Below are 21,041 nucleotides of genomic sequence, written 5' to 3'. Positions count from 1 at the left end.
GTCTGGCATAGGTGGGAATGGCGGGGGTGCGGCCTCGGGCTGATGTGGCTGAGGTCCTCCAGGTCGCTGGACCGTGTAGTGGCGCGGCATGATCGCTGGGGCTCGGAGGAGGCGTGGGTCAGGGTGGAACTGAATGCTGGTAAGGCCATGCTCGAAATCCATGAGTGCACGAAGTGGCAGCCTCACCAAGTGCGTGCCATTCTCATCCCTGAAGTACCAGTCGCGGTCTTCCTTGAGCCACTGGGTGCTTGTGAGATGTGCTTCATCCATGTAGACGATCCGGTCATCCATCTCAGCATCATCTAACGGAACTCCGTAATGTATGAAAATTGGGGTAAGTAGGTTCCCGACCGTCTCCTTCTTCCTTCCCTCTGATTGGAACGGCTTCATCTTGAGCTTGATCAGATGCTCAGCAAAGAGGGCTCCAATGTTGGGCCACACGTCGTCTGCGGGCTCCTCGATGTCCTCCATGTGAACCAAACTCCTCACCGCGTAATAGACCAATGTGAGCTCCTGCACCCGAACCTTACTAGGTTCCATCTTGCACAATAAAGTGTTGTCAAGGACCTTCATTAAGTAGCGCAGAGTCGGGTGACGGATGTCCGTCTGAAGAGTCTTGGCGGAGTCGAAGAAGCCGGTGGCTATGTGCCCCCAAAATGTCGAGATCCCTGCAAAATCTGGTACGACGGCGTGCTGACGCTCGTTCTCGAACCCATAGATAGTGCAGAGGGTCGAGAGAGGGGCTCTGTAGCGGATGCCGCAAATGAAGAAGGTCAAGACATCCTCGTTAGCTCTCTTTGCCCTCTCGTGGGCATAGTAGACGTTCACCGTGGCCATGAACTGACGGACTAACTCCGGGTAGAGAACCTATGGGTTAGTGGCCATGTTTCCCATATTCAGCTCCGCGAACAAGTCCTCGAGGTCTGATTTGATGCCCAAAGCCCGGATCACGTCTGGATCGACGAACCGCGTCGGGTCGATGGAGACTTTTAGCCACTCATTGTAGAATATGCTGTCATAGTCGTCCCAAGTATCCTCGATAGCACGGTTTCTACATGCCAAGCTCTTCGCCGCTTTGTGTGTGTCCTCGAAGTGGTCAAAGAGCATAATAGGTTCGTCTTCGCGCTCGCGCGGCCAAGGGTTCTGGTCGCGAACCGGTGGTGGTGGCGGAGCTGTGCTACTGCCGCCTACTTCAAACCTCCGCTTCGTCCTCCATTCATACATCTGCAACCAAAAACCATAAACGAAAATAGGAATTCAGTCCTATTTAATGGTTTGGTGCAATATCGATCGATGGTAACTGATATATGGTGTTTTTCACATCATTGTATAGGTGTTTTCGTATTGATTCGAGTCCTTAATCCGTGTCAGTCTAGTCCTTTTTGATCTTTTACAGGTCTGGAGGTGGTAGAAGAGTGAAGAGAGAGTGCTTGAAGAGAAGCTGTCCTTTTGGAGCATTCCTGCGAAGAACACTCAAGGCGAACAGTCCCGAGACTATTCTCAAGCGGAACAAGCAGACGGAGTGATCCCGAGGTTGTTCCCGACAAATAAGGAAGCTCCTATTTCAGGAATTAAAGCCCTGTTGCCCTAATATCTTTTCTACCTATTGGCGCCTCCATATAAAGACACCATCTATCATATTTTATTACTTACGCTATTTTTTACAAGAGAATTATTAGCTTTTGTGATCTGCAACTTGTAAGGGAGAAGAATCCATTCTCGCATAGAGAAGACCATCTGAACCCTTTGTTTACTACTCTTATTATTATGCAGTTTCATTCAGAATCTATGTCTTTGATTGCTTGCATCATGATCGAGTAGTGATCTAGCTCGCCTAGGGTTCTAGGGTGTTGAAATATGAGCTAAACATAGATAAGCTATTCTTGATTATTCTTCATCCATACTATTCTTAAGGCTTCCATTAATCTGATCACTTGATGTTAGATCCTAAGTTTATCGCCTAGCTAACCGCTTAGGAGATAGCTTGACATGTATTGAATGAGCTTAGTATCCCTAATCAGCGAAAGTAGATATTAGGGTAGTAAGTGAACTGATCGGACCTGATCTCTAAGGCTTGCAGTCGTTTCTCATCTCAACGACAGTTAGATGATGGGATCGACCAGCAAAGAGATCACCACCACGACAGTGGGGTGTTCCAGCTGAGTGATCCGAGTTCTAGAAAGCACTGCATCGCGCTTGAATAATTGTTTGGCTCTCGCTCAACACCCAATGAAATACCCTAGGCTAGCTTCTTGTTAAATTGAATCAAACTCTAGTTTACTTGTTTTCCGCGTCACCAATTGAATTGAAAACCATTTTCTTCTTAGCTTGTCATTGAAATTTATAAGAGTAAAGTGTAGACTGGTCCTCTGGATTGAATCTAAAGTACTATAATCACAACTGTTAACTTGGCAGTAGCAAAGATTCATATTTAGTGTATCAGTAACTAGTCAATGTCGATCGATATTCGTTTGTGATAATCGATCGATGAAAGTTGTGTTTCATCGGTCGATTTCACCTTCACGGAAACCTGAAAAAACCCATTGATGCAAATTCGATTTGCATGACACATATAATAGGTTTAAATTGATCAGTGATCCGTATTCTATCACTTCTTTAGCACAATTTGATATATAAAGGCCCGAAAATCTTGGTTCTAACTCATTCTCTATTTCCACCCTAGCAAGAACGAAAATTTAGAAAATTTCGTGTCCATACCATGATGATGCGTGAGTTAAACGATTTAAGCGGATAGAGGATTGAAAAACGAATGGAATGAGCGAAAGAATCGTTGGATTTGGCTGAAAAACGAGAGAGAAAAGAGGTGGGGAGCGCTTTCGTAGGGTTTCTGGGTTTGTGCGAATGTCGACTTAAATGAGCCCTTGTCTGTTCAGTCGATGTTGATCGATGAAGAGGTGTCGACGTCGATCAACAGACATTTTGTTTTCCAGAATTTTTTTTTTTTAATTATTATTATTATCCTAAAAATTCTAAAAATTTGAAAACTAAACATAGGTTGCCTCCCATTCAGCGCTTATTTCAAGTCCTTAGCTTGACTCGACGTTTGATTTTTCTAATTATCGGGAAGGGGGTCTAAGTTTATAGGCCCGATATTTGGCGGTTTAGCCCAATAGTGCTTTACTCGTTGGCCATTTGCCGTTAATTCGTCTCCTTTATTATTTATAAGCATAATAGCTCCATAAGGATTGACGTTCACAATAGTAAAAGGACCTGACCAACGAGATCGGAGTTTTTCGGGAAACAACGTTAGCCAAGAGTTATATAGCAGCACCTGATCATTTGGTTCAAATTGTCTGATTTTTTATCATGATATGCTTTCGTTTTTTCTTTGTATATCTTTGAACTCTCATAGGCTAAATGTCTAATTTCATCCGGTTCGTTGAGCTGTATGAACCTCCTTTCGGCAGCTGATTTGATGTCGAAATTTAATAATTTAATAGCCCAAGCTGCCTTGTGTTCCAGCTCAACCGGTAAGTGACATGATTTTCCGTATAGCAGGTGAAATGGGTTGGTTCCTAAAGGAGTTTTGAAGGCAGTCCGGTAAGCCCAGAGTGCATTGTCCAACTTTCTAGACCAATCTTTTCTAGATGTTCCTACAATCTTTTCTAAGATTTCTTTGATCTGTCGATTTGAGACTTCTACCTGCCCGCTCGTTTGCGGGTGGTAGGTTGTAGCAACTCTATGGTGCACTCCGTTCATACGGAGTAATACTTCGAAAACTTTGTTAATGAAATGGGATCCGCCATCACTTATGACTATTCGGGGAATTCCAAATCTCGGAAGATAATGCTTTTGAAAAGTTTGATAACTACGGATGCATCGTTTGTTGGGGAAGCTACCGCCTCGACCCATTTTGACACATAATCAACAGTGACTAGGATGTATTTGTTCCTGTAAGAAGAAGGAAAAGGACCCATGAAATCTATTCCCCAACAGTCGAATACTTCTACTTCTAGAATAGATTTATGTTCCATTTCATGTCTTTTACTGATTTTCCCCTTCGTTGACATCTGTCGCATTGTGCTATGATACATGAGCATCACAGAACATAGTTGGTCACCAGAATCCTGCCTGAAGAATTTTTGATATTGTTTTAAAGGTTGAAAAATGTCCAGCGTAATCTGATCCATGGCATTGGAACAAAATATCGGGGATTTCAGTTTTGGCGACGCAGCGTCTATACATCCCGTCAGAGCAGTGTTTGTAGAGATATGGTTCGTCCCAATGATATCTTCTAACTTCTCTCAAAAACTTCTTCCTTGTATAACCTCTCAACTCTTCGGGTTCAATGTCAGTAGCTACATAGTTCACTATATCAGCGTACCAAAGTCTGGTCTTTGAACCTTTCCCAACTACGTGCACTTCCCGATGCAGACTTTCGTCTACGAGGGAATCATTGTCAGGGTGCATCTTATTATACGAGACGTTTACTTTTATATTGAAGTTGAGGGTTATGGGATTTATTTCTTTATTTGGATCATCTGGAGTATCTATCAACATACCATTGTCAATATCGATCGACAATTCCTCGGAAGTGAGACATACATTTTCGATGAATGAATCCATCTGGTAAACATTTTCTGTCGGCAAGAAATCATCGATAGGAATGTCATCATCTATTCGTATTCGGGAAAGATGATCTGCAACCCCGTTTTCTACTCCTCTTTTATCTTTAATCTCGATATCGAATTCTTGGAGTAGAAGGATCCATCGCAGGAGTCATGGTGTCGCATCTTTCTTTTGCATTAAATATTTGATCGCAGTGTGGTCAGTATGAACGATGACGCGCGAGCCAACCAGGTATTGGCGGAACTTTTCAAATGCATAAACTACATAAATCAATTCTTTTTCTGTTGTTGCGTAATTCCTTTGTGCCTCGTCGAGTGTTCGACTGGCGTAGTAAAATGCATGTAGCTTTTTGTCTTTTCTTTGGCCTAGAACTGCTCCTACAGCGAAATCGCTTGCATCGCACATAATTTCAAAAGGAAGATTCCAGTCAGGTGCTTGTACGATGGGGGCAGTTATCAGGGCTTTCTTTATCTCCTCAAAATATTTTACGCATTCTGGTGTGAAGTCAAATTTAACTTCTTTACAGAGGAGGGAGGTTTGAGGTCTAGCGATTTTGCTAAAATCTTGTATGAAGCTCCTGTAGAATCCGGCATGCCCGAGAAAACTTCTCAGGTCTTTTACGTTCGTGGGTGCAGGCAGGCCGGTCTTCAGCTCAATCTTTGCCCGATCTAATTCTATGCCAGCAGCGAAGACTTTATGTCCTAGGACGATTCCATCGTTAACCATAAAGTGGCATTTTTCTCAACTTAGAACGAGGTTCTTTTCTTCACATCTTGCCAAAACTTTACATAGGTTATCGAGACAGTTTTTGAAACTGGATCCATACACAGAGAAATCATCCATTAAAACTTCCATGAAGTCCTCAATCATGTATGTGAAGATTGACATCATGCAACGTTGGAAATTGGCGGGAGCATTACAAAGACTGAAAGGCATTCTGCGGTATGCGAATGTTCCGTAAGGGCATGTAAAAGTTGTTTTTTCTTGATTGTCAGGGTGTATAGGGATTTGGAAAAATCTGGAGTAACCGTCAAGAAAACAATAATATTGGTGATTTGCCAATCTTTCTAACATTTGATCAATGAAGGGTAAAGGGAAGTGTCTTTCCTGTGGCAGCGTTCAACTTCCTATAGTCGATACACATCCGATGTCCGGTGACAGTTCGCGTTGGGATGAGTTCATTTTTATCATTCTTTACCACGGTGATTCCGCCCTTTTTTGGTACGACATGCACGGGGCTAACCCAATTGCTATCTGAAATCGGGTAAATGACACCGGCATCTAGAAGTTTGATTATTTCCTTTTTAACAACTTCTTTCAATTTTCGGTTTAGCCGCCTTTGGTGTTCCACTGACGATTTTGAATTGTCTTCTAGGTGAATCCGGTGCATGCACAGATCTGGAGAGATACCAGGAATATCATCGAGAGAATATCCAAGGTCTTTCCTATATTTTCGCAGCTTGTTTAATAATAACACCAGTTCTCCGTTGGTAAAGTTGGCGTTCACGATTACGGGGTATGAATCTTTATAGAGATAAGCATATTTTAGTTCAGCAGGTAGTTTAACTCAATCTTTGGTGCTTTTTCGGGATCCCAATCTTCTAAAGAAGATGGTTGTTGATCGATGGCTTTTTTCAAATATCGATCAACGTTGATTTCCGAAGGGTCATCCTCTATGTCATCAACATTTTCTACTTCCATACTTGCGTCCATCAATCATGTGCATTCCTCAGCTCTGATGTCAACACTAAATGTCTCTTCTTCACTGGACGTAAGTACTTTATCTAGGGGATCATATGAGCACAAATCTATGAAAGATTCTTCAGCCAACTCAGAGATATCATCCATGTATGGGGTTTGTTTATCGATCAAGGGTCGTCTAATCAGCTTTTCCATGTCGAAGGTCATCGAAATGTTTCCAATGTTTAGAGATATCCTACCTTCCTTGACATCGATGATCGCACCAGCTGTAGCTAGGAATGGTCTACCTAAAATGAAGGGATCTTTCGGTTCATTTTGGTATCTCAGTACAACGAAATCCGTAGGTACGTGGCAGTTGTTAATCTTTATTGGCACGTCATGAAGTACTCCCTCAGGTATCCTAACGGATCTGTCGGCAAGAACGAAAGTTAATTTGGTAGGCTTGAACTTGTCGTATTCCAGGGATATCGCGACAGGATGCGGCATAAGGTTCACGCTGGAACCTAAATCACAGAGGGAGCGAGGAAAGCTCTTGTGTCGTATATTGCAATCTAGAACAAAACTGCCCGTATCAGGTCTCTTAACCGGGGTTTCTCCTTGGATTATTGCACTTACTTCCTCTGAAACCATCATGACGTTGTGTTCAGTACCTGGGAAGCTGTTGGATACCATATCTTTTACATATTTCTTTATTGAAGACGAAACTTTTATGGCATCACTCAATGGCATTTCCAACGTGATTTTATCGAATGCTTTCTTACAGATCGCCTTATCTAATTCTCGCTTAGTTTGCATCTTTTTAGGAGGAAAGGGCGGTAGAGTCTTATACACTCTCTCTAAGGCCGGTTCAGCAAGAGTTGAGCGTCGATCGATATTACTTTCAGTTTGTCGATCGATATTTTCTGCAGTGGGTCGATCGACGTTAGTTCCTTCTTGTCGATCGATTTCTAGCTCTTCTTCTAATTCCTGTTCTTCCTCTTCGAGATCAATGGCTGCATCCTCGGTGTTGGACCGCTCACTTTCCCGAGGTGTTTCAGACTCGGGGTTGGGATTATCGAGGATTATTGGTCGTGACCTATTTTCCCCAGGTCTCTCAACGTCAACATGTTTTTCAGCTTGGTTGATCTCTATTGTGCTCGGGTTGAGGCTTCGTCCGCTTCTCAGTAACACATCATTAATTTGACGTTTTGAATTCGCGTCATTTCGCACAGGGAGACATCCTGCCTCTCTTTTGATGGCGATCGCGTTTTTTGCGATTTGACTGTCCAATCTCTTAGTGTGTTCACTTAGAGAGTCGAAATTTCTCATTAGCTCTCTGTAGATCACGTCTATCTTTCCGTTCAGGTCAGTGACCATTTTGCGATTTTCCGTGAAAGCTTAGTTTAATCTAAACTTCGCACTACCTCGGCATGAGCCAACAGTAGCATCGTAATTTTGGGTCAAGCTATCGGGGTTAGGGATAGGGTACCTATCTTTCAAGGTTTAATTATCTACGAAGTCTACTCGTTGTTCTAATTCAGAAAGGGTATCATTGTCAATTTGGTATATCCCAAACTGTTTTTGTCCCTCTAGAGCTGAATGAAGCGAATCTAGAGATTCTTTGATTTTGGCTAATGGTTACTCATCCAATGAGTCAAGTCTCCATTCTCGCTCTACATCCATCATTTCGTAGGATCTACCCGTAGCTACATTCTTGATCAAACGCTTTGCCTCTTCAGGGTTCATGGTACTGAAGTTCCCTTCACTGGTTGTGTCAAGCGTAATTTGGTAGTGCAAGTTAACAACTCCATAAAAGGTATTAATGAGTTGTTGTTCTGGATAACCATGGTGGGGACATTCAAGTTGGTAACTCTTGAATCTCTCACATGCGTTTCTGAATGACTCCCGTGGACCTTGACGGAATGTGGAAATTTTCTTCCTTACATCCCAGTAACGCGTCTCATCGAAGAATTGATTGATGAAAGTATGCCTTATCTCCTTCCAACAGGTTAGAGAACCCGTAGGTAGTTGGTCCAGCCATTTTCTGGCATCGCCTTCTAAGGAGAATGGAAAGATTTTACAGCGATTGTACTCATCATACATCATATCTTCTAAGTGTTCGATCCTGTGGGTGCTCTGAGACGGTTCCACGGAAAGGGGTTTGACGTACCAAGAATAAATATTCGAGACTGACCCCGGATTTCTTGGTTTCATCTTTTGGTAGTTTAATGGCGGACCTATTGGAATAGGTTCTGCCAGGGTTTAAGTAGTCTTGCAAGGGCAATTTTGTCTCATGATCTCTTTCTGAGATCGGTTTTATTTTAACAGGGATTTCAGTCTCCTGTGTATTGATGATTTGGTTAATTGTGTTGCTTAGTTGACCTTTAGGTTCTCCTAGGACTACTCCCTTATTAGCATCATTGGTAAGAGGAAACTTACCTGCTTCCGGCGGGGTGTCGTCGATCGATGTTTGATGAGCGGCGTCGATCAATTCTGCTATCGACCTGTCGCTCAATGTTGTTGTCATTTCGTTGATCGATATCCGGCCGAATTCCATATCTTCCATCTTTAAGTTCGTGTGTCAGCAGGAAGAGAGGGAAAACTTTTTAGCAAATTTAGTAACAAAATCTATACTGAATTCTAAACTTAATCCAATGGTAATAAGAAAGAGTCCCCGGCACCGGCACCAAATTTGATATCACTCAAATTACCCTAAGGAGTGAATTACTCTCTCAAATAAGTGGTTCGGATGTAGCACTTATGGATCGAATCCACAGAGACTCTAGGATTACACAGTAGATTATGGTCTTGAAATAAATCTAAATTAATTGGTTTATAAGTTTTAAAACAGTAAATGGATTGGTGAGCAAGTTTATTTCTTGATTGATTTGTTTTGAGGTTGTTATCAGTTGGGAGAAATAGCTAGATTCAGGTATGTTCTCAGGTATGATAAGTAATACCTAAAGCGATTTTTAAGGGTTTATTGATATTAATTGTTCTTGAATTCAAACTAAGATATAATCAATCTGATTATCAAATCTGGATCTCAGATTTCAACTCTCGGATGTTAATCGCGAAAAAGTGTCGATCAATAATTCGTTACGAATATCGATCGATACACCTTTCAAAATATCGATCGACATGGCTATTGCTGCGTCGATCGATACTTCTTCAAGAAAACTTTACGGATGGGTTTGATTTATATTCTCTAACTCACTAGACCAACTCTCGTCTGTAACTACTCAGTTAGATCATACTAGTTAATTTCAGGTATTGAGATCAAGCCATTGCTTGATCTCAATTAATCCTAAGATCTAAGTTTAAAGGGTGATCAATCCTAAACTTAGCTTTAAGCACAACTAGATGAAGAACTATATTTCTTAACACCCTCACAATTGTTGTTGTCAGTAATACATTTATCAACCTATTGAGAAATCTAAATCTAACAGTAAGGACTACTCAAACATATTCATGGAACACATAGTTATGATGGTCTGAATAATGCTTAAATAAAATGAGTAAATAGAGTAAGCAACAAAATGAATGAAAACAAGGGAGTTCAAGATCTTCTCTGTTTTACAGTGTTGATCTATCTCTCCAATTCTGAGCTCTCCCCTTTCAATGGTGGCTTCTTGCTTCCTCCACATTAGGTCTAAAAAGGTCTCTATGCAAGTCTGCGTCTAAAATTATACAAAACCCTAATAAATAGCCTAACAGGCGGCCAGAAACTTAAGATGTAATTATTGAAACTTTTGTGAAACATGAAATCTTCTAATTTGTCATTAACTCTCGGGTGGCTTCGCTGTCGAACGATAAGAAGATGTCAACATCGATCGATATTTGTTGGCAACCATTATAATAACCGTTATAATAACTGTCTGATTTATATTTAATATGAAAGTTATATAATATATTATTTATTTATTTTTAAATTATTTTAATCTGTTTAGTTATTAACTTTTAATAAAATTTATGTAATTCGTTTGGTTAATTTTGTGATATACACTTATTTGATCATTGTTTTATTATAAAACTTATTTAATGTCAATTTACTAACTCTAACATTTTATTTGTTTGATATAAAATTAATTAAGTTAATGAATTATTATATTTACATTTTCATAAATAAAAATTTCCTTTATTTAAACTTAGTAAAAATTTCATATAAGATTCTTAATCTTAGATTTTTATTCTTAAATGTATATAATTAATAATTATATACGTGAGATTATGTTTGGTTTAAGTTGACATCAAATAAATTTAAACAAATAAAATGTTAGAGTCACTATAATAATAATGTTAAAACACTACATATCAAAAATCTTAAAACATATTGATTTTGTATAAAAAAATTCTTACACTTTTAAAATGTGGGTTAAAATATAATTTTATTTAAATCAAGGTCGAATCGGTCATATTTAATTGATGAAACGAGATATTTAAACGGTCTTTGGTATCTACATCAATTTTGGATGAATGAAATTAAACTTGTGATGTTTACTACATAACATCATTAAGTTGAGCATAACATATACTTCGTGTAGCTAGGTATACATTAATTTAGCTTGCATGGTTAGCGATGGTCAATACTTCACGTAATCAATCTTTTTTCCATAAATTTACTACCATTATATCCTAATAAATGTATTTTTCCTAATCCTACCAAACGAATGTGGCCTTTTACCGGTGAGTAAAAATTCAAGACATTTCAAAAATTAACAAAACTAAAACATGACTCTGGTTCTAACCTGACTTGCTATGGCATCAGCGCAAATGTTGCATATCCTGGGATAATGGACTAAAATCCAGCTCTTAGAATAAATATGCAAGAGGCGATAATAAGCTAACGCGGACGTAAAAACTGGCCAGAATATGAATTCAGGGCCTTGGTTCTCATTAGGGACCGGATTAGGGTAACTTTTGACATATACATGACCTGACATAAACGCTTCCTGCAGTTATTTTATTCCATCTGGTATTTAATGGCTACATAGATACAATAGCAATACTAACTTATTATAAAGAAACTTTACAATTTTCAGCCAATTATCATACAAGCAGCTGATTATAATTATCCACAAGTACGATAAGCATAATATATATACATATATATATATATAAATCATTAGGGGCAGGCACCTTCATATCGTGAATATATATCTAACACCATGAGCTTAAAGTTGAGTCATGAATGCATACTTGTGGTTTCCGGTTTGTTCTTTAAATTTCCCACTAAATTGGAGTGTAGTGGTAGGTGTGCATGGTACTTTCTCCTTCAACCACTTACATTTTTCCAACATCTATAGATTCATCTTCATCCAATAATACGCTTCCCAGAATGCTAAATGGATTTCACACATATTCTCAACTAAAACTAAAAAATGTTATCTTACAACACTAATACGTTTAAATCAATTAAAAATAGAAGGTATTGATCTCTAAGAGCATGATTATTGGGGGGCTCTTATGGTGGGGTTCTTAGCGGAATATAAGAACCCGTCTCTTACCTTTTAACTAAAAAAACTAAGAACTGGTTTTTAAATAAGAGTTTTAAGAGCCGGTTCTTAACTTTTTTAGTTAAAAGTTAAGAAACAGATTCTTATATTCCGCTAAGAACCCCACTCTTAGAACTCCACTTTAAGAACCCCCAATAATCATGCTCTAACCGCACTTGCGATAAGTCCAATAAGCAATTCAACTTTGTCCGTTACTTGCTGCTTTTTGGTATAGTGATATCAACTAAATTGTCACTTGATCAGCGGGGGAAAAGAACTGAGTGACGGTACACCATTCAACGGCCCATATGGTCTAACTTAAGAAAACAATATGAAACAAAGTCACTTTCGTAGCCTCATCTCACTTCAAATCCTCCAATAGTTGTAAGCGAGGTCAAAGGTATAGTAGTCTCTTTCTTGTTTTCTGGTTACAATCGTTTGAGGTTTTATTTAAAATACATACGATTCAGATAGGAACTCTTAATTAAGCCTATTCCAACATTGTTGGTTATGTCCGGGTAAATAAAAAAAATTAAAATCCCCCAAAAAATTATTTTTGTAGTTTTGTAAACTATTGGTACAATAATTTTTTTTTTTGTCCACCAACAAAAATTAATCAAGAAATTAAAATGTGGTGTTGGTATTTTTCACAGCAAGGAAACTTGTTTGGTGTACATGGGACACTAAACCTGGGCCTAATTTATTTAGTTTGTCTTTCGTTTGAATGGAAAATATTAAAAGACTTGGGATGTCAACACATTTCAGGTTCGATCCACCTGTGATATCACTCAAATTACCCTAAGGAGTGATTTGTACTCTTTCAAATAAGAGGCCGAGTTGTAGCACTTAGGGATCAAATTCACAAGGAGCTAGGACACACACTAGATCTAAATAGTTATTGATTAAGGTAGGCTAATAGATTATAAAGCAGTAAATACCAAAACATAGTGAACAAGGTAGTTGTTCAGTAAATTGATGAGTTGTTTGATGGAAGGATAGTTCGTTAAACTTAGAGCTTCTATTCAGGCAATCAGAATTATAATGGTATAGATGCTAAGGTACGATATTCTGAAACTCAAACTAAGTAATAATCTATCAACTTCTATTTGTTTAGATTATCTATTTTCTAGATCTAAGACCTCAGCTGTCGCTTGTTGGTCTTGAGAAAGTGTCGATCGATACCAATTATGGATTGTCGATCGATACACCTTTCAGTCAGTCGATCGATGCAACTACTGAGTTGTTGATCGACGTTCCTTCTAGCAAGCTTTACCGCGCGATTTTGACTTGTTCACTAGGTTAAACTAAATCAGTTGTCACTTGTTTATAGCAATCCTAGCACAATGTAAACTAAATCAGACAAAGGACCATGCTTCTCTTGCGTCCAATTATCTATGGACAAGGTCCTAGTTAGCTACTTTAGAACACAAACATTAAAGAACAGTAAAGTTGATTGATATTTTAACAACTTAGCAGATCTATTTTTTTGGGATAATCCCTCATGACTATCTGAACCCTAAATCTAGCAAGGTGAATCTATTCAAACATGATAGTTGTCACAAAAAATCATAGATGAAACTGCAATATATATAAAAACCGAAGGAGTTCCAGGAGGACTCTGAAGGAGTTTCTCCCTTCTCTCCTAACTAAGAACAATGAATAGAATAAATAGCGTAAAGAAAGTTTAGCCGTCAGCAATGGCTTAGAAAATACATAAATATGGTTTTAGGTCGTCCAAGGGTATTCTGGTAATTTTTGGTTTTTCTGGGCTTAAGTCGGTCTTGAAATATACTTGGCCCGCATTCTGTAATCACCGTCGATCGACACCAAGGATGTCTTATCGATCGACGTTCTTTCATCTCCTCGACAGTTTTCTCTCGCGAGGCAGACTGACCACTCTTCAGTAAAACGGGCATAACTTCTGCTACATGATGTTGATTGACCTAAACCGGTGGCATTGGAAAGCTACCTCAAAGCTCTATCTTGTGTCAAAATATCAGCTCAATCTCACCGTGGGAAGGTTTCCATCCATAGCTAGACATCTGACGTGTCTGTGCATCTCTTCACCTAAAAAAGCTCTAAAAGACTCTAAAATCACCACTTTCCTCTAAAATGTACCTTAACCTAAAACAATACTAAAAAGACTTCAAATCGTAGTAAATATATCCTAAAACACTTATATATCATGGGTAAAAGTAGGTAAAATCCATGGTATATCAACCTGCCATGCGAAACTAAATCACATGTTACCTAAACACCCTACATGATATGGACATTTGCTTTCGGCCCATTTAAATACCCGGAGAAATATTTATTATTGAGAATTTATACTCATAAAATAAAAACAAAATTTCTAATGTGAATTTTTTGAATGCAAATTTCAAAATTAAAATATTAAGGTCTCAATAATTTTTAATACAAATTAAAAAAATTATCATATTTAAGTATTTTTCTATGTTATATACTTTAATTTTTAACTATATTAATATATAGTATGAATATCAAGTAAATGAGACTTCATATTCATATTATTTATGATCATTTGTATCTTGTTATTACAAAAAAAAAATTAAAAAATTGATCACAAAATGTTAGTGTGCGACATAATGTTTTTAGTAATTTATAGTCGTTTTAAAAATTCAAAATATAACATATAAGAATTTTTTTTAATTATATATTTAATGTGGTTGTTTAATATCTTTTAATAATATAAAATTAAACAAAAATGAGCTAAAATCAAAATTATTATCAAGTATTTATTATTCATAATCATTAATTGTCATATATACGTTAATCATATTATGCAATTCCGTAGTTTTTATTTGAGAAAAATGCGAGAATATTCTTTTATATACTATTTATCAATTTAATAGTTAGTTTAATAAAAAGTATAATATAAGTTAAGATGAACCAACCTATTTCTCTAAGAATTATGAATTTCATTCTCATGGTGACACGTGGCTACAAAACAATGTTGTAATGTTTCTCAATTAATATATAAGGGATATATCTATATTGTATCTCTCTTATGTTATTCCAATAATTCAATCAAATGCCATCAAAAGTATTGTTTCTGGACAAATAATAATGTGTTTATTTGATGGGCCTAATCTATAAACGAAAATATTATTTATGGGATAAATAAGAGATTTTAAAAGGCTATAATTTGATATTAGATGGACCAAATGTGTAATATGTTTTTCACAAAAAATGTAACCTATATAAATCTCTAAAAAAATTGTGATATATATAATCATTACTATATAACTTTTAATAGAAATTTATTAATCCTAATGTTTAATATGAAATTTCTAAAGCACAATTAAGCATGTATATTTCTCAATAATACATTTTGATAACTACAATGTTAGAAAATGTAATGAAACTCAAAATTAATAAATTAGATTAAACAAATTTTTATTTGGTTAAAATTATTATAAATTGTGTTTGACTGAACTAAATTATTTGTATAATCAAATGTTAACCAACATAAAATTTAACAAAATCACCTCCTTAATTTAAGAAAAACAATAACAAAATTAATCCTTAAGTCAAACCACTAAATTACCACATATTAGCGCTGGGCAAAAACCCCGAATCCGAAGAAGCAAACCAAATCCGATTTGAATAGTACCGAACACAAATATAAATTGGTTAAATATCCAAATGGGTTCAAAAACTGAATCTGACCCAAACCAAAGTATTTTGACAAATCACCTCCTTAATTTAAGAAATATAATAGCACAATAAATCCTTAAGTCAAAACACTAAGTTTATACATATTAGTGCTGGGAAACCAAAGAAGCAAACCAAATCCGATTCAAAAATATGAAGATAAGATCCAGTTCTCTAGTTTATATATATATGTGCATTTTGAAAAAATGCAGCAAGTTCGTGAAAGATCTATTGGTAGATTTTTGTAGAGAGATTCAGATTGTTCTAGCTTTTTAGCTATGGACGTCTCACTAAATTGCGGCCGCCTAGCCGATTTTTCTGCCGCCTACACACTACACGGTTGATGAACGTGGCGATTATCATCAATTTGGTTGTGTTGAATAGTATCACGCATAATCTGCGCCTAGATAATAGAATAAGAAAAACGCGGCGTATAATTGTCGGAAGCCGATTAATCAAAATCTAAAATTTTCGATGTCTATTCCTTTCTTCTCTTTAGCTGGTGCTGTCGTCATCTTCATTTCTAAACAGTGGTCCCATCGTGTTTCTGGCATATTCCCTAGCTCTTAAACAGCCAATCTCTCTGTATCTGCATAGTTGCTTTAAAGGATCTTTTACTTCTTGTAGTTTCAGCAGCTGGAGTATTGCTTAAATGTAATTTACACTAATAAGCTCATCATAAGCTGCGTTCGTGTGTTTGGATAGATAGAACATCAACCGTTTATGAAAAATATCAAAAGAAATTGACAAAATATTTTGAATAAAAAAAGAATGGTTGATGGCAGAAAAATAAAATACATAACTCATAGTAGGATTTTTAGGAAGATGACAGGGAAAATGACTTTTGTGCCCTTCTCTATGTTTAAATGAAAGATATATCTGATAAATAATGGAATGAAAAAACAGTAGCAAACCACTGCACTACGTAGTTTATTGGTATTTTTATTTTAAAAAAGGTATATATTCGTATATATAGCTATAACAGTGCTAAAACTAAGTTCCGATTAATCTCCGCGTAATCTCCGATTAATTGATTCGGCGCTAGGTCCGGGTCGAGCGTACGCGTTGTTATGCCTAGCGTAATTTTGAACAAGGATTATATTATTACAAGTTGGATGGGCTGCGTGTCTTTGAGAGTCTCCCCTCATGTTCCAGATACTTCATGTAACAAATATGGCAAGACTAAAGAAAATTGGACTAGCCCATGACACTTCTTTCTGTGCAGGCCTATTTTCATTGGCCCATTACAATTACTGCATTTTTCAATCAAGAGATGCGAATGTTGACGAGTCATAGACCTTTGTCTACGCATGGGAAAGGGATGGGGAGTGTGAATGTGCCATGAGCTCCTGACGTTCTAGGGTGTTGGATCAGTCTATGCTTGTCCAATGTGCCATTGCCTATGGTCATTCACTTTATCCCCCAATCTTAGTTTTGCATAGTGTGGTCCTCTCATTTCTTTTGGCTTGCCATGCTTGTGCATTAAGAGAAGCTTGTTGTTTTGTCTGCCAATTTATATCTCAAAAGGAAACAAGTAGTACACAAGCTTCTGGAGAATCATGTCATGGGGACTTCGGTAGCAGAACATTTATTGACTTAAATGCCACCCACAAAGTTGGTCTAACCTCAGCATGTGAACCTATTCAAGTTTCTTCTTTCTTATTCCACTTCTCTTAGATTCCCTCCTTGTCCTACTTCTTAATAATGTTAAGGAACATGTTCAGTGCCTTTGTATTAGAAACTTGAAGGATGAAGATACAGTGTGAAGTGTGTGAAAAAGCTGAAGCAGAAGTACTTTGCTGTTCAGATGAAGCTGCACTTTGCAAGCCATGTGACATTACGGTTCATGAAGCTAATAAACTTTTCCAGAGGCATCACCGAGTTCCTCTACAGAAACCTTCATCCACCACATCATCTGCAGCTCCTCTATGTGATATTTGCAAGGTTTGTTTCCATCATCTCTGTTAACACTCGCAGAGGTGTTTTACCAATTGACTCGAACACATATAAATATGTAGGAGAGAAAAGGGTACTTCTTCTGCTTAGATGACAGAGCATTGCTCTGTAATGACTGTGATGGAGCCATTCACATTTGCAGCTCCCACCAAAGATTTCTACTTTCTGGAGTCCAAGCTTCTGATCAGTCTTTGACTAAAAGCTCCGGATGCAGCACTAATCTTAGCTCCGAAACTTACCACATTCAGTCAAAAGCATCTTTGAATAGTCAATATTCCAGTGAGGAGAATGAAGCCGGAAACTCAGGTGAGACAGACAAGACTCCTTCTGTCATCTTAAGTCCTTAAAGATACACAAAATCATGGATGGTCCATTCATGTTTGTAGACTAAGTGACAAACTACTGAATATTTATGTCTAATAATAACAGTTTATGTAATGAAGTCTATATATATACATAGTTTCCTCTAGGTTCACCAAATTAAAAAAAAAAAACAAAAATATTGTCAAATTATATTATCTTTTTAAAATTAAAAGGTAAAAAGAAATAAATAAAAAATAGTAATAATTACAAAAAAAATATTTTTAACGTCGTCAGCAAAACATTAAACCCTAAATCCTAATCACTAAACCCTAAATCCTAAACCCTAAACCCTAAACCCTTGGGTAAACCCTAAACTCTAGGATAAATCTTAAACTATAGGATAAATCTTAAACTTTAAATCAAAATCACTAAACACTAAAACGCTCAAGGGTTTAGGGTTTATAATTTAGGGTTTAGAGTTTTAGGGTTTTGTGTTTTTATTTAGGGTTTAGGATTTATCCAAGGGTTTAGGGTTTAGGGTTTACCCTAGGGTTTAGGGTTTACCCTAGGGTTTAGGGTTTACCCAAGGGTTTAGGTTTACCCAAGGGTTTAGGATTTAGGATTTAGGGCTTAGGGAATAGGATTTACGGTTTAGTATTTTGCTGACGACGTTAAAAAGAGTTTTTTAATTCTTTTTCCTGTAGCTGCTATTTTTTTTTAACTTTTTTAATTTTAAAAACATAATATAACTTGATAACATTTTGTTTTCTTTTTTAAAAGATATCGAAATTGAAATAATAAAATCTTATTGGCTGGTGAACCTAAAGAATAACTCTATTATTCCACTCAGAAGAGATGTTGAGTAATCATATTTGTGGTTTATCCGAGCAAATATAGAACATGACTTCAAAATTATATGGAAAATCATATTTTAAATCTTGAAAGTGACACACAAACGTATTTTAAATTTTGAACTTTTCAAATTATCACTTTTAACCTTCAAACAAACAACATTAACATATCAAACTCGAAATTTTATTTTACACTAAAAAAATTAATGAATATCCCCTAGACTATATTTGCGAAGTGATTTTGCCACATGTCCTTTCTACAATCAATTTCACAAAACAAATATGACATGACTACTGAAATTGATGACATGTCGTATAGCTTAATATGACATGGACAATTGCATTTAATGTTAATTTATATGTTTGGTAAACTTTTTAAAATATGGTAATAACTCATATATTACATTTAATGTCAATTTATACTTTTGGAATTGTTTTTAGAATATGAGAATAACTCATAAATTATCATTAAAATAAATATATTCAAATATGACATTATAAATTTCGAAATATAATTTAATTTAATATTTTTAAATTATACAATTTTATTACTAAATTTTTCAAAAATGTATACAATTTTTTTAGAAAATTATAAAACTTTAATCGTAAAATCATTATTTTCTTATATATCTACAAATTTTATAAATATTGTTTAATTTTAATTTTTGGTAATTATGCAACTTTTACAAATTTATTTAATATATTTAATTAAAATAAATAGATAAAAAATCTATCTAAGATTATAATTTCAAATATACATGCATATTCTTAAATATAATTTTTATGTTTAATTAAATCAAATTTATAGTAAAATATTGATAAGAAAAAGAAAATTTACAATATTAATAAAATTTTATTTTAAAATATAATTTATATTTATCTGTTAAAAAATATTTTAAACTTTTTTACTGCAAATGGTGCAGGAAGACACCTAGTAATGTATTAAAAGTGAAGTTGTGGAGATATGACTACATAAATAGAAAAAACGTCAAACTTATTACAGTAAAAATTCGATTCAATTAAATTATTATTTGTAATTTATTTTTATTAAATTTTTAAATTAAAAATAAAACGTAACAAAACTCTGATTATAAATTTAGATTTTTTTATTAAAAAAAATTAAACTACAAAACTAACAAAAATATATTTAATATTTGATTTTTAATTTTTTTTGGAAAACATAAGATTTCACTATATAAAATCAGAATATATAGTTAGATTTGTAAATATAATGAACAAAAAATCTTTTTCATAGCAAATTTGTAAGAGAGTTGCGAGACACAAATTAACCTTGCAAATTTTCTAGGTACATGGTGAATGTGAACATGGTGAATGTGGATGCATCCTAAGTCTGTCGCAAATTTTCTAGAAAATTTGGTGCCCCTAAATATTTTCATCGCAAATCCCTCTTACAATTACAATAGAATTGCGAGAAAGACGTTTAAGTGTCTCATAATTACCTAGAAAATTTGGGAGAAATTTGGGTGATAACTTTTTGAATGCTTAGCAAAAACCTCACAATTTTGCCAGAAATTTATAAATTACATATATAATATAAATTAATAAATAAACACTAATGAAATTTTAATTAAAAATATATATTTTAATATAAATAAATTAAAATAAAGTAAAAGAAGTTTTAAATTCATTACAAACACATTAAAATAAACAGAAGTTATAAAATAAGATATAAAAAAACTAACTTCTTCAGAATCGTTGTTGCGGCTTGAGAGTGTTCCTAGAAAACAACAATAGGGGTCTGAAGAATTGTTGCCACGGTCAAATCTTTTGTAGCAAGATAATAACAGACATCGCATAACTTCTGAATCTTATCATCATGGCTCTCAACCGAGCATCGTGGCTTTCGAGCCGACTGTTTTGTGCACGAATCAAACGAGCTCATTCCTCGATGATCATCTTCAACTTCAGAAACGTCAGAACAAAAAGAAGCGGGAGTGGATGCTAAAGATTTGCTTATAGAACCTACTTCGTACATTCGTCACTTTTTAACGGGAGTGAACTACATAATAAAATTCAAAAAATCAAAATTTAAATTGATTTAAAAATTTTAACATTGAGAAATAAAAATTCATTGTAACATGATGAATCTGGTTCCATCAAGAGTGAGGAAGAAAGGAAGGTTCACATTTGATAAACGTTGGTGCACTAAACCAGAAGTCATGGAAGTGGTTCGTAAGGGTTGGAATGTTAATTCTAGAGGGAACATAGGCTCTGTTTCCGAAAGAATTAAGTCATGTCGCAAAGAACTGTCGCACTGGAAGAAAACGGCGAATGTAAACTCAAGTGAGCAAATCCGGAAGCTGCGTCAGACTCTAGAGATTGAGGGGCAGAACCAGTATCCAGACTTGCAGCTGCTGGCTTCTATGAGAATGGAGCTTGAGAAGGCTTATCAAGAAGAGGAGTCCTTTTGGAAGCAGAAATGTAAAAACACATGGCTGCAGGTTGGGGATAAAAATACCAAAGTCTTTCA

At 35.9% G+C, this 21,041-nt stretch overlaps 2 protein-coding genes and 1 pseudogene across 2 annotated transcripts; 1 reads left to right on the top strand and 2 right to left on the bottom strand.

Annotated features, from left to right (window-relative positions):
* Positions 1-867: 867 nt before the first annotated feature.
* Positions 868-5,316, bottom strand: LOC106314685 (annotated as a pseudogene).
* Positions 5,317-6,306: 990 nt separating this feature from the next.
* LOC106314684 lies at positions 6,307-7,647 on the bottom strand. The gene has a single exon (XM_013752517.1). The coding sequence runs from the start codon at positions 7,645-7,647 to the stop codon at positions 6,307-6,309; it is 1,341 nt and encodes a 446-aa protein (XP_013607971.1).
* A 9,493-nt stretch (positions 7,648-17,140) lies between these two features.
* On the top strand, positions 17,141-17,842 carry LOC106317472 (B-box zinc finger protein 23). Its single transcript, XM_013755283.1, has 2 exons — positions 17,141-17,384; positions 17,459-17,842. The coding sequence occupies exons 1-2, from the start codon at positions 17,190-17,192 to the stop codon at positions 17,741-17,743; spliced, it is 480 nt and encodes a 159-aa protein (XP_013610737.1). The 5' UTR covers positions 17,141-17,189; the 3' UTR covers positions 17,744-17,842.
* Positions 17,843-21,041: the final 3,199 nt, after the last annotated feature.

This window comes from Brassica oleracea, chromosome C9 (assembly GCF_000695525.1).
Source record: "Brassica oleracea var. oleracea cultivar TO1000 chromosome C9, BOL, whole genome shotgun sequence".
Classification (NCBI taxonomy): Eukaryota; Viridiplantae; Streptophyta; class Magnoliopsida; order Brassicales; family Brassicaceae; genus Brassica; species Brassica oleracea.
The sequence above is the reverse complement of the archived record's forward strand: the minus strand, read 5'-3'. Positions and strand labels throughout refer to the sequence as shown.